The 13,503-nt window shown below is 62.5% G+C and overlaps 1 protein-coding gene across 1 annotated transcript in view; it reads left to right on the forward strand.

Moving 5' to 3' along the window:
• Positions 1 to 13,503, forward strand: part of LAMC3 (laminin subunit gamma 3) — a 54,737-nt gene that overhangs the window by 39,114 nt on the left and 2,120 nt on the right. The window contains exons 14-27 of the mRNA XM_054727131.1: positions 46 to 291; positions 1,063 to 1,216; positions 1,867 to 2,009; positions 2,508 to 2,686; positions 3,958 to 4,099; positions 4,998 to 5,203; positions 5,575 to 5,651; positions 6,842 to 6,976; positions 8,074 to 8,221; positions 9,247 to 9,396; positions 10,391 to 10,493; positions 12,098 to 12,297; positions 12,709 to 12,855; positions 12,939 to 13,038. Of these exons, the coding sequence (XP_054583106.1) occupies positions 46 to 291; positions 1,063 to 1,216; positions 1,867 to 2,009; positions 2,508 to 2,686; positions 3,958 to 4,099; positions 4,998 to 5,203; positions 5,575 to 5,651; positions 6,842 to 6,976; positions 8,074 to 8,221; positions 9,247 to 9,396; positions 10,391 to 10,493; positions 12,098 to 12,297; positions 12,709 to 12,855; positions 12,939 to 13,038 (2,130 nt within the window). The remainder of the gene's footprint in view (positions 1 to 45; positions 292 to 1,062; positions 1,217 to 1,866; positions 2,010 to 2,507; positions 2,687 to 3,957; positions 4,100 to 4,997; positions 5,204 to 5,574; positions 5,652 to 6,841; positions 6,977 to 8,073; positions 8,222 to 9,246; positions 9,397 to 10,390; positions 10,494 to 12,097; positions 12,298 to 12,708; positions 12,856 to 12,938; positions 13,039 to 13,503) is intronic.

A 13,503-nucleotide genomic window follows, 5' to 3' on the forward strand; every position in this document is an offset into this window, starting at 1 on the left:
CCTTCCGCGTGCCTGCTCCTCCACACGGGCCTTTTCCTCCCCCAGGACGGCGCTGTGAGACCTGCGACGATGGCTTCTTTGGGGACCCGCTGGGCCTCTCTGGGGACCCCCAGCCCTGTCGGCGGTGCCAGTGCAGCGGGAACGTGGACCCCAACGCCGTGGGCAACTGCGACCCCCTGTCCGGCCACTGCCTGCGTTGCCTGTTCAACACGACAGGTGCTCGCTGCGAGCGCTGTCAGGAAGGCTTCTACGGCAGCGCGCTGGCCCCGCGGCCCGAGGACAAGTGTGTGTGTGAGTTCCCACCGCCTGGCCAGCCGCGCTCCCGAGGCTGTGCGGCTTCGGCCGGTCCTCGCCTTCTCTGTTGCTTGTCCAGAAAGTGACAGGGTCTGCTCTTCTCCACGCTCTCCCTTGGGATCTGACCGGCTCTGCCCTGCGATTTTCCTCCTGCCTTGGTCGTTGGCGCTCAGCTCACTCTCCACAGGGAGCGCAGGGGACTGTCCCGATGGCCTCGGCACCTGTCACATTCCCCCCCTCCCCCCCGGGCCCCAGGCAGACTGTCATGCTTCCTTCCCTCCCCACCTCCTGGTTAGCACGCAGCCCGGTGCCCCCGCTCAGAGGGCCGAGGAGCTCACCCCCCGGGGAAGGCTCCAGAGCGCTGAGGGAGTTGCTCAGCATTTGCCCCAGACTTGCTCTGGGCCCTTTCTCCAAGGGGCACGTGTCCGCTCTCTGCTGGCCTCTTGTTCTTTGGGGCCCAGGAGACCTGGGTGGAGAGTCCCAAACAGTGCGTCCAGGGGTGTGTCTGCCTGTGACCCGTGACTGAGCCTCTGGCCTTCTCTCCAGCCTGCGGGCTCACAGGGCCTCGGGGCTGCCCCTCCAGGGGTACATAGCAAATGGGCCGAGAGGGGGGCCTGGCCCTGGAGCCTCCTGTCCCAGCGCCGTGGGAGTCTGGGCTGGCGGAGCCTTCTCCACGGGCTGCCCATCGTCCCTGCAGCTCCTGGACCCCGGAGCCTGGGCAGATGCTCTCCATGGTTTCCCGACTCCCTCTCCTGCTCCCACCCCCAGCCTGCAGCTGCCACCCCGGGGGCTCAGTCAGTGCGCGGAGACCCTGCGACCCGGTGAGCGGCCAGTGCGCCTGCCTGCCTCACGTGACCGGACGGGACTGCGGCCGCTGCAGCCCAGGCTTCTACGACCTCCAGCCCGGGAGGGGCTGCCGGAGGTGGGTGGGGTGAGGCTGTGGGTGCACTGCCCCTGGGGTCCCCCCGCAGTGGAAGGCAGCACCAGGGGGCCTCCAGAGAGGGGCCTGGCTTGGAATGTGCGTCCCAGGCCCATTGCCAGGCACACGGTGTCCTACCCTGAAGGGGGACACAGGGACAGTCCCTTGGGGGTGAGACTCACGGCCCTGCCAGCCCAGGAGGCAGGCCCAGAGCAGCCCTCAGGGATGTCCAGGTGGGCAGGGGGCCGGCTTGGCGTCCGATTCCCTCCTCAGTGGCGCTGTCGCTCGGTGACTCTTTGGCCACAGCAGCACCTTGGGCAGAGCCTTCGGGGCGCAGGGGGCCCCGGGGAAATGCCGGTGAAGCAAACAGACTTCTGCTTTGCGTGACTTCTCAGAGCCTTTGCTCTGCTGAGCGCGTCCTGACTTTCCGTAGGGGCATGGTCTCCAAGAGGCCTGTGTCCCCACAGCCACTGTGTGTGGGGGGACAGCTTCCCAGGGCGCGGCTCAGGGGAAGCTGTTGGACATGGACCCACATGGGGATGGGACCTCGTGGGCAGAGGCCGAGGTCTGCAGGCCCCTCCCCAGTGGCAGCCGTGGCAGCCGGGCTGGGAGTGGCCCAGAGCTCACTCACACCCGGCCCTTCCCGGTCACAGCTGTACGTGCCACCCGCTGGGCTCCCTGGAGAACCAGTGCCACCCCGAGACTGGGCAGTGCCCCTGCCGCCCAGGCGTGGAGGGCCAGGCCTGCGACAGATGCCAGCTGGGTTTCTTCGGCTTCTCCATCAAGGGCTGCCGGGGTAAGGAAGCCGGGTCCTTCCTGGCTACCTGGGGGGTGTGGCCTGGGGTTTCTGGGCAAAGGGCCCAGGGGAAGGTGGCTGTGCAGCAGGAGAGAGAGGTCAGACCCAGGCGGGTCTCCGAGCCGATGCGCAGACGCGCTGTGCGCGAGCAGAGGTGCCGAGGGGCCGGGAATCGAGTCCCAGACGCCGCTGCTCATTCCTGTGGACCGGCTGTGCGGCTCCTCTCCGGGCCTCGGCTTCCTCGCTGTGCAGTTAGAGTGCGTGGCAGTTCCTCAGGTGCGGGAACTCGGAAACAAGCCAGCATCTCAGTCATCACCTCTGACCTCTGACCCGGTCTCTGGGGAAGGACCCAGGAGTGTGCTGGAGCTGCACAGCGGGGTCTGGAGCAGCCAGGTGTAAGGCTGCAGGGGCTGGGGCTCCGGTGTAGGTGGCTCTCAGGGCGCTCAGCGCCATCTGCCTGTCCCCCCCTCCCTCACCCCCACCCCCGCCCCCCCGCAGCCTGCAGGTGCTCCCCGCTGGGCTCTGCCTCGCCCCAATGCCACGAGAACAGCACGTGCGTGTGCAGGCCCGGCTTCGTGGGCTACAAGTGTGACCGCTGCCAGGACAACTTCTTCCTCACGGCCGACAGGGCGCGATGCCAGGAGTGCCCGTCCTGCTACGCCCTGGTGAAGGCGGAGGTGAGCCCGCCCCGCCCGGGCCCGCCCACCTCCTGTTCGTCCCAGCCAGCACCAGCTCCGGGCTGGGCACTGAACTGCCCGCTCATCCACAGTTCTCAGGGTTTCCAGGGCCACCAGCTGCCTCCTCCCCGTGCCCACCCAGCCCCCTGGCCCATGCCAACCTGGGCCAGCCCCCACCTCTGCCCTTCCCCTGCTCCTCAGTGCACAGCAGCTCCTGACCCATTTTCTTGCCGACCACCCAGGTCTCACACTTTCTCAAGTTCAACGGGAATGAGGCCACAGACGGCCCTTGGTGGGACGGGTCAGGAGGGTGATGCCCATGCTGGGCACAAGGGGAATTTCCAGCAGGGCGGCGGTGTGGTGCGGGGGTCGGGAGCATGAGCTCGGGGCCCTCCCAGCCCTATCCGTTGTCCCGTGCCCAGGCAGCTGGCAGTCCTGCTTCAGTGTCTCTCTCCTCCAACACGGAGCGGGTTCAGGCCTGCGACCCCTCACCTGAAACCAGGGAGGCCAGCTTTTGGGAGATGGTACCATAGGCAGAAAAGATGACCTGAGCCGAGTATTAGGTACCACCCCCGGCGCCTGGGCCAGCCCCTCACCAAACCCAGTGACGCACCCGCAGGAAAACGGCCGAATGTGCACCGAGGGGGCATTACGCCCACAGGCGCCTCCTTCAGCACCGTTTTGCTTCCAAATGAGTTCACGGTTATTGAACCCGATTTTGCCATCAAATCAGAACTGGGAGGCCTTACGGTTTTTCAGAGCCGTTTGGACTGTGGAGTGGAGGAGGGGCTGGGGCCCTGCCACCCCTGCCCCTTAGGGTGGTTACAGGGTGAACGTGAGCCGGTGTGTGGCCGCCAGTCGCCCCAGCTGGCTCCCAGCGAGTGCTCTGTGAATGCATACGGTCCGGATGATTTAAAGAGCGGTGCTGGGAGACGCTGCTTAGCATCCTCGCGCTGCCAGCAACTTCCCAGGCGCCCCTGCTCTGTGCCAAGTCCTGGGCATACCGCAGGCCAGGCAGGAAGTCTCCTGGGCTCCCCTTCCCAGCCCCCCTCCTTCGGCAGGACAGAGGCGTGGTAGGCTGAATGCCTGCAGGTGCTGTGGGTGGGGGGAGGGAAGGGGAAGCTCAGAGCATGGGGTGGGCAGGGCTGGTTCTCAGAGGTCTAGTGTATCCTTAGCTATGAGGCCCAGGGACCCTCAGGGAGGGCATCCCGGGCACAAGTCGGGGAGAGGGGGGCGGTGTCCAGGCAGTGTCTCCTTCCTGTCCCCTCCAGGCTGCCAAGCTGAAGGCCAGGCTGACCCTGATGGAGGGGTGGCTGCAGGGGTCTGACTGTGGAAGGCCCTGGGAGCCAATGGACTTCCTGCAGGGAGAGGCCCCTCGGGGCGACAGCTACCGGGGCCACCACCTGCTGCAAGGTATAATGGGAGGCCGGGAGGCAAGGGGAGCGCTGGCTGGGCAGACATCCCCTTTACTTTGAGGGTCCCAGCTCAGCCCCAGGAGAACCCACTTGCTGGGAGAGCCTGCCTGACATCCCTGCCACGGGGATTCCGCCCACGACACAGTCCTGCCTCCCCATGGACCTCTCCTCCAAGGTCCCTTGCCCAGTTGTAACTTCATTAGTATCAGCCTCTGCTGTAGCATCGGTCCAGCCCCCATGCCCCACCCAGATGGTCGCTCAGCGAGACTGTTAAGTCTGGGTTCGTTCTCTAATGCTCTCCCTCAACCAGTAAGCACAAGGCGCTGTCCCAGGTGCTGAACAGGTATCTCCCTGGCGTAGATATGAAAAAAAGACTTACGAACGCCAGGTGGAGTTTGGCCTGACACACTGGAATTTTGGGAGCACTGCAGGCCAATTGATGATTTTGTGAAATGTCATGTTGGTAAATACCCATACTCCTTTAGCAACCAGACATAGGGGAGCTGAGCACCGTTAGTCAAACTAATGATCAGAACAGGGAGCTGCGTGCTGCCCATGCTGAGCCCCGCTGCCACGTGCCCTGCTGGCTCGAGGCGCTTTTACCGCTGCCCCAGGTTGGGGAATTTCTTGTGGCCCTAGAAGGTCTGGGTCCTGCCAGTTCCCTGTCTGCGGCTGACTTCCTGTGTGGGGGACCTCGGGTGCCTGGGCCTCAGCCTTTGCATCTGTAAAATGGGGAGGCTCTTCCTTGGGAGCTGACTGGTGGTGCTCAGGGCTGGGGCTAGCAGTAAGCTGTGCCCAGGAAGAGTAGAGGGCACAGATGGGGTCCCCCGAGGGTGGGGGCTTCAGTGTGAAATCTCGATCGCTCTGTGACCCCCTGGATTGCGGGCTTTCTGCAGGGTTCCGGGACACCTTCCTGGTGCAGGTGACAGGCCTCGAGGGTGCCGTGAAGGCTGCCCGGGAGCGGCTGCAGGCGCTGAGCAGGAGTGCCCGCTGTGCCCAGGCCGGAGCCGACAAGACCTGCATCCAGCTGGCAGACCTGGAAGTGGCACTGGAGTCCTCGGAGGAGGAGATCCTGCATGCAGCCACCGTCCTCGCATCTCTGGTACGCCAGGGAGCGCCCTCCCCACACTGCGCCTGGGCTCAGCGCCTGGTGACCCTGGGCATGCCTCCCTTCCCTTTGGGGAGGCTCGGTTTTTTTCCTCTTCGGCCAAATGGGAGGCACGGAGAGCCTCCTCCGCGGGTCCAGTGAGATAACGTGCCGGCAGCGAGGCATAGCCAGGCAGACAGTGAGTGCCCGCGGGTGGTAGGTGTCATGACGCACTTCCACGTTCGAGGGCTCTGCTCCCCGGATGCTGGCTTCGAGCAGCATTTCTGAAGGAACTGGTGCTGCCCGGTGCTGCCCGGTAACGCAGCCAGGCGTGGCCCTGGCCCTGCAGGGATGGGCCATCAGTTCGGTTCCTCTTTTCCCTACAGGTGGCTCCTCAGGAAGTCCCCGGCCAGCCCACCAACTGGAGCCACCTGGCCACAGAGGCCCGTGTCCTCGCCAGGAGGTGAGCCCCCGGCGCTGGGGACTTGGTGAGGTCCTGCCCACGCTTTATGAGGGAGCCCAGCCCCCCTTCTTCTAAGGGTGCCAGGGCCAGGGCCAGCCCCACAGGTGTCCCCACTAGGAGGTGGAGTCAGACAAGGACCAGAGCTGCCTGGTGGGGGGAAATGTCACCCCCGTGGGAAGGATCGGTGTGAGCCCCTCCACGATGCCAGGGATGGGGTGAAAGGTACCTTGGACGACCGAAGGCACCCGAGCATCCGCTGTCTTTTTTAAATAACAGCTTTATTCCGATACAGTGTGTGCACCCCAACACTCACCCGTGTGAAGTGCACCGTCCGGTGGTTCTGAGTGTATTCACGGAGTTGCACAATCACCCCCACAATCATTTAAAACGTTTCATCACCCCGAAACACACCTGTGCCCTCGCAGTCACTCCCCATTTCTCGCCAACCTCCCCAGCCCCTGGCAACCACCAACCTACTTCCTGTCTCTATAGATTTCCCTGTTCTACACATTTCCCCTGAGGGGGGTCACACCACCCATGGCCTTTGGCTTATGGTTTCTTCCAGTTCGCAGAATGCTTTCAAGGATCGCCCAGGTGTAGCATGCCCAGTACTTCATTCCTTTCCACAACCAAGTAATGCTATCGTGTGGCTATGACACATTTCCTTTGCCAGTCGTCCATCGACGGACATTGGGGCTGTGTCATCCACTGCCTTTGAGAAGCAGCTTAAGGTCCTAAAAACCCAGAATCTGCCGCAGTCTTCCCCTCTGGCTGTACTCTAGGGACCTTAGACCCATTTCACAGATGAGGAAACAGATTCAGAGACGTGAAGCAACTTGCTTAAGGACACACAGCTTGCAAGCGAGAGAGTCGGGATTCAAACCCAGGCTCTCTTGACCACCCTCTTCTATGCTGCCTTCATTAGGGTGACCATGTAACTTACTGTCCAAGATGAGATTTTATGGGTGACGCAGGGTGCTATTCCTCATTCTTCCAGGACAACCGGTATAAACGCTATGTAACAGGGACAGGGGTGTGCCTCCCCTGCCCGTCAGTCTTTGTCACGTGTCCGGCAGAGAGGGCGCTGTGCTCTGGGATGGCAGGAGGCCCAGGCCGTGGGGGCTGTGGGTTGGGGCCCAGGCCGCTTCCTTGTGAGCCCGGGGCCATGGTTGCTGGGTATTTTCATGCAGCCACAAGGACACAGCTGCCAAGATCACGGCCACTGCACAGAGGGCTCTGCGTGCCTCCAACGCCAGTTACACGCTTCTCTGGAGGCTGGTGGAGGGCAGCGTGGCTCTGGAGGCTCAGCGGGAGCTGGAGGACAGGTGAGCCCTCCCAGGAGTGGGTGGGGGCTTGGTTTGCCTCCTGGAATCGATGGGGCCTGGCCAGAGGCGGTTGGTTCCGGACCTGGCTTCCTTTCCCTGACAGGCTATGGGGCGGGTCAGGATATGTGGGGTCTTGGGCCCGATGGCTGGTGTCACAGAGACCCAGGCATGCGTGGGGGTGCAGCTCAGCCTCTGGAGAGAAGGACAACAACTTGAACGAGGAGGATCCCCCTCTCGCCTGCAGTAACCCCAGCCCCACCCCGTGTCCCCGAGACAGCTCTTTCTCCGCCACCAGCTCCCGGCTTGGCCTCTACTTCCCTGCCGGGTGGCCTCTTTATATCTCTCTTGGTCAAAGGGTCCATGGAGACCCACCAAGATCTGCCCGAGCCCCAAGGGGACTTCCTAGATGGGAGAATCTGATTGGTCCAGCTCAGATCAGGTAGCCAGCGCTGAGCCAATCAGCATGGCTGGGGTGACCCACTCCTGTGGGGGCTCTGGCTCTCTGAGAAGGGGTGAGGGATGGGAGGGAGTCAGGTGGGGGTATCCACCCTAACAGTGCCCATGGTGGGGGGAGCAGGGTGGGGTGGGTATGGACAGCTAGACAGGACAGGAGAGCTGTTCTAGTTGGTTGATTATAGCAGCTCAGGGCTAAAAGGCCACAGAGCGGTCATGCAGCCCAGAGGTCTCCATGTCCAAGGTCACCCAAGGGCACAGCTGAGCCAAGACCCAGCCTGGGCCGCTGCCCCTTTCCCAGCACCAGGCGTTTTCCTCTGTGTGATGCCTCCCGAGGAGCCAAACATTTGCAAAACGTATGGTTCTCAAGTGGACACCCAGTGTGAGCCCTTCAGAAAAGCGCGATTGAACTGAGTGAATGAAGAAACAAGAATGTGGTCCTTCTACTGCCGGTTCCATTCATTCGGAATCGGCAGAGCGGCGGCCAGTTTCTGAGGCCAGCTGCTGGTACCCACCCACAGAGGGAGGGGAAGCGAGGAGAGGCCTCCGGACATCCAGGGCTGGGGGAGGGGCACGGGACAGTGATGGGGAAGGGAGGTCCCGCGCCCTGTTCCTCAGGCCATCTTGACTCTGTCTCTTCTCAGGTACCAGGAGGTCCAGGTGGCCCAGAAGGCTCTGGACACAGCTGTGGCCGAGGCGCTGCCCGAAGCGGAGAGGGTGCTGGCCGCCGTGCAGCAAGTCGGCGCAGACGCAACCCCGCACCTGACCTCGCTGGCCGCCCCTGCAGCACTGGTCAGAGTTCTGCATGGGGTGGGGCAGGGGAGAGCGCGGCCGCTGGGAGACCAGCGGGGCCCGGGGAGAGGCAGATCCGGGGCTTATTTTTAACCGTCGTTAAAAAACAAGATAGTCCTCCTGCAGGCTTGGCAGAGCGCCCACCTGGCAGGAGAGAGCTCGGCCCATCGAGGCTGCTGATGACCATAATAATATCAAGGCGGGCTCTTCCCCATCACCGCGCCTTAGCCACGGCACCAGGCAGACTTGGGATCGATCCCAGCTCCGCCGCTCCCGCCGTGACCTTGGCCTGGCCCGTCTCTCCCTGGGCCTCAGTTACTTGTCTGTCGGGTGGAGCTCACCCAGGGGGTCATCCGAGGGCTGCATGTCCACGGGGTGTCAGGGGGCTTGGTCAGTAACGCACAGGTGACCCTCAGTGGGTGTCGGCCTCGTCCCCTCTGTGCCTGACACCCCACATGTCTCACCTCTGGATAAATTAGCTCCATTGCATCTTCTCAGTAACCCCGCCATCCCTGAACTCAGGGACTGAACTTTGAAAAAAAAGCTGAGCTTATAGACATGCATTTGGGGCGAACCAGGGCAAGATGGACCGGCCCCAGCTGCTTACGGGGTCTTTGCTTCTCCTCGCGTGTGAAGGGGGATGCGGGGAGAGATGCCTGTGGAGAGAGACGCAGCTAGCGACGCGTCTGGCCCTCTGCGCTGGTTCCTCGGTGCTGCTGAGGCTGTTAGATTCCCAGATGCTCCTCTAGACCCAGGAAGTCCCCAGTGGCAAGTGCACCAGCCCCAGGTCCCAGCTGAGTTCTGTGGACCTGGGGGAGGAGCCGCAGGTCAGGGAGGTTAGCTGGCTTGCCCGAGGCTGCGAATCCGGCCTCCAGAGACAGGGCTGACCCTCCCCTCGCCCCCCTGCTCCCCTGGGTCCCTGCCCCTGCTCCCGCCCTCCCTGCCCCTGGTGCCTCTCACCCAGGAGAGGGTCTGCCCCGAGGCCCTTCCTGCCTGGTCCTGCCTGAGCCTCCATCTCCCTGCAGCCTCAGAATTCCCGGACCCGGGACCTGAGCCGGAAGGTGCAGGCCCTGGAGAGGACGGTCACATCCAGGGAGCGCGTGATCACGGAGGCTGCCCGGGCCCTCCAGGCGACCGCCCGCACCGCGCTGCACAAGGCGGAGCCCCTCACGCAGGTGGGCGTGTCCTTTGGGGCAGGCACCTGGGGGAGGTCGGGGCGGCCGAGGGGTGTTCTGGGAGCTGGGTTGCAGGGGAGGGAGGGGCAAAAAACAGAGTCGTTCTTTCCATCCCTCCAGGGCCTCCCCCAAAACTCCAGAGAACTCACAGCCAGCCAGGGCAGGAGACGGGGCGGACAGACAGACAGGGCAGGATGGACAGACTCACGGCAGCACCCAGGGCCACGCCCACCACCCTTATTCAGCATTAGTGACAGCTGGGATGGGTTCTCTTCATTGGTTCTTTCCTTCACCAGTTCACCTGCCCAATATTTCTAGAGCAATATATTGCTAAGCCACACAGCCCAGAAAGGGGACAGTTAAATGAGGGAATTCATCCATCAAATCCATATTCTTTTTTTGTTTGTTTTAAATATATTTTTTATTGATTTCAGAGAGGAAGGGAGAGGGAGAGAGATAGAAACATCTATGATGAGAGAGAATCATGGGTCAGCTGCCTCCTGCACGCCACCCACTGGGGATCCAGCCGGCAGCCCGGGCATGTGCCCTGACCGGGAATTGAACCCTGACCTCCTGATTCATAGGTCGACACTCACCCACTGAGCCACGCCGGCCGGGCCAAACCCATATTCTATATCTGGTCTTGTTTAGTGGCGGGGGGAGGACACTGATTTCTGTGGCGAAAGGTGTATGACACGCAGATCTGCTCCGGGAGGCACAGCGGCATTCGGAAAAGAAACCGCTTGTCCTTCCTGCGCTTTGCCGACACGTTTGTTTGCCTTCAGGCTTTCCAGGGCAGGTACCTTCTTGGGAGAGAGATTCCAGGGCTAACGTCTGTGTAATGAAACAGACCAGGTATTCTTGGTAAACGTCATAACTGTCAGAGTTTAGGTGATGTTTTGGGACCTAGTCTAGTGGGGTTTGGTGCCCAGCTGACCCGACTCCAGGCAGCGCCCCTGCACGCCACCTGCCAGCCTCTCTCTTCCCTTTGCAGCTGCAGCACGAGGCCAGAGCCGCCCTCACCCGGGCTTCCTCGTCCGTCCAGGCGGCCACAGTGACCGTCATGGGGGCGAGGACCCTGCTGGCTGACCTGGAAGGTACGCACGCCTTGCTGAGCCCTAGTCTCATGGCCGCACACATGCCCGTGACAGCCACCTGAACGGGCGTGGCTGCAGGGGACAGGAGTCCCAGTCACGTGGGCATAAACCCAGCAGACAACGGCCTCTGTCAGGACCTCTCCCGGGGCTGTTTGTCTCTCCCCATCTCACATGTTACTCACCAGGGACTCGCCCACGTGGCCATCCATCACCAGACCACCTGCAGAGCCTCCGAACCAGGCGGGGAGAGAATCTGACGCCTCCGGTCCTGGTCTGGTCCACTCTGGCCAGGGCTCCCGTTCCCAGGGACACATGTGACTGCTGTGGTCCAATGTGGAGTTGGGGCTGTGGGGAGGGACACAGGTCTTTAGCAGGGGTGTGGGTGGATGCCAGTCCAGGTCTCTCTTTGAGCTTTAGGAAAGGGAGGCTAAGCGCTCCCGTTTTACAGATGGATAGACTGAGGGGAGCGAAGGGCTTCTATCCCTGCAGCAGAGCTGAGCTGAATGGAAACCAGCCAGTATTACAGCGCTTCACCTCCGTGTCCCCCTGCATCGTGGGCTGCTGTGATGGCCTCCTTGCTCCGCCCCCTCACCCTTTATTTGTGAGCTGGATAAGGCAGGAACATACTCCGGGCCCCTGATGCCTCTTCGGGTCTGAGGCCAGAAGTCAGGCCTCTGCCATCATCTTGGTTCCTCGGCCTCCCTCCCCAGCCCCGCCCTCTGCCCATAACCGGTGGGCCCAGACCCTCTGGGCGGAGGGTGAACTGGGCAGAGCCTCCTGTTCTCTGGGCTCCTGTGTACGCCGAAGTCCCATGGGTCAGGAGGCTTCCCTTGGGAAAGGCATGGCCGTGTGTGCCTGTCTCGGATTCGTGTTTAGGAGAATGTACATTGGATGGTACATAATGATGGATGTTGGGATTTCAGAGCATTATAAGGGTGTTGCAACCCCCTCACCAGACAGGAGACTCACCTACCCTTAGCTAGGCTTGCCTCTGGTGATGGTGTGTCCCTGCCTCACAAGGCGTCACCTTCTCATTGTTGGGTGGTTCTGAGAGTAAGAAGGTTCTGGCAGGCACTAAATGGAAATGCGCCTCCCTGCACTGCGCCATCATCCCCCTCCCCTCGCCCCCCCGGGGACGCACTCAGACCTCTCACCCCAGCTTCTCTCCCCCACTCCCACCCCTTTTCAGAGACGCCCTCTCTTATCACCAGTTGGCTGGGCTCAGCTGGCATTCCGGCTGAAAGGGAACTTTGCCGAATGAAACGGGGAGCCGCCTTCCCCAGGGGGTGCTCAGGGCCCCTCGCCCACACCGTGCTCCTCCGAGAGAGGGTTTGTGTTCAAACAGGTTTCGGAAGTGCCCTGTGCCACAGCCCCCTCGGAGGCCTCACGGGGCACACCTGAGCCTCTCAAAGGCTCTGAGAAGTCCTGCCATGGAGAAACCTGCTCCACGTTATTTTATCCTCCCTGACATTTCTCCCTGACATTTATGAGCAGGTCACACACATCGCATGCATCTCTGCCTTCACTCGTGTTGTCTGAGGGTCCGGGCTGGTCAGGCACCTACAGGCTCTCACGCCTCCTGACAGCCGCGGCCGGGTTCGCAGGAACGAAGCTGCAGTTTCCTGGGCCCCAGGACCAGGCTGTGCTGAGGCGGAAGGCGGGCATCGTCCGGGGCAGGCTTCTGGCGGATGCGAAAAGGAAGACCAAGCAGGCGGAGAGGATGCTGGGAAACGCGGCGTCTGTCTCCTCCAGTGCCCAGGAAAAGGGCGAGGAAGCCGAGCTGTTGGCCAGGAACAGTGCCAAGGTCAGGGACGCCGATGTGAGGACGAGGGTGTCCCCGTGGGAGAGCCGCCCCTGCAGGCCCGCCCCGTCCCTGGATGCAACGCTGCACATACCACTCGTCCTAAGGGCTCAGGGGGTCCCGGCTCTGAGCTCCGGAGCGTCACATGGGTGATTCCTCAGGAAATAGCTGTCGCTGCTGTCCCAGGGCAGCCGAGGACCGGAGGCCCAGCTGGGTCTGTAATTTAAATCACATGACCGGGACTCCCACAGGTCTGTGTGGCCTTATTCCCTGCACCCCCAGGCTGGTCCTTTATCACTGGGCCCCAGTTCTGGCTGGCTCTGTTACACCTGTTGGTGTGATCCCCATAGTTGTCTGACCTCTAAAAGGATGGACTCTCCTCACCCTCTTGCCACCCTGTCACCCACCCCATAGCTCGCCAAAGCCCTGCTGAAGGAGGGGGAGAAGGCGCGGGGCCGTGCCAGCCGGCTCTCCAGCCAGGCGCGGGCAACGCTCCGACAGGCCTCCCAGCAGGTGCTGGCCTCGGGCGCACGGAGGCAGGAGCTGGAGGAGACTGAGCAGGTATGTGTGCCCAGCCTTCACCTGTCCCCCTGGCCCAGAGCCAGCGGGAGCCCTCGAGCGCTTCCGCCTTCCTCCTCCTGCAGGTGGGCGCTGGGCTGAGCGCGATGGAGCGGCAGATCCGGGAATCACGCACCTCCCTGGAGAAGGACGTCAAGGCCTTGTCACAGCTGCTTGCCAGGCTGGGTAAGGAGGGCCCCGGGGCCCCTCTAGGATCTTCCTGTGAGCTCTGCGAGGATAGGCTGCTCCGGCTGTTGTCCTTGTCACTCATTCATTCACTCACTCATTCATTCATGTTGGCACGATGCTTGACCTGGGGATGCAGGAGTGAACAGCACCACCTGGACCCTGCCCCTGCCCCTGCCCCTGCCCCTGCCTCTGCCCTGCCCCTGGCCCTGGGTGTCTCCGATATGCAGGGAGAATGGAGGCTATAACCCAACTCTGCTTCTCCTCAGAGGCCAGGCTCCTCAGACTTCCCTGAGGACAGTGGCCTCTCCAGGTCTTTGCTGAGAGCAGGACCTGCCCGGCAGCAGAGCTCAGCCCCTCTGCCTCTCCCTCCCCCTGGCCCAGTGCCTGCGCTGCCCGCCCTTCCACAAAGCCCTCCTGCCCAGGAAACTCGAGGCACAGGGAGCCGGGGCCAGTGGGACCCTG

Source organism: Eptesicus fuscus, chromosome 15, assembly GCF_027574615.1.
Source record: "Eptesicus fuscus isolate TK198812 chromosome 15, DD_ASM_mEF_20220401, whole genome shotgun sequence".
NCBI lineage: Eukaryota > Metazoa > Chordata > Mammalia > Chiroptera > Vespertilionidae > Eptesicus > Eptesicus fuscus.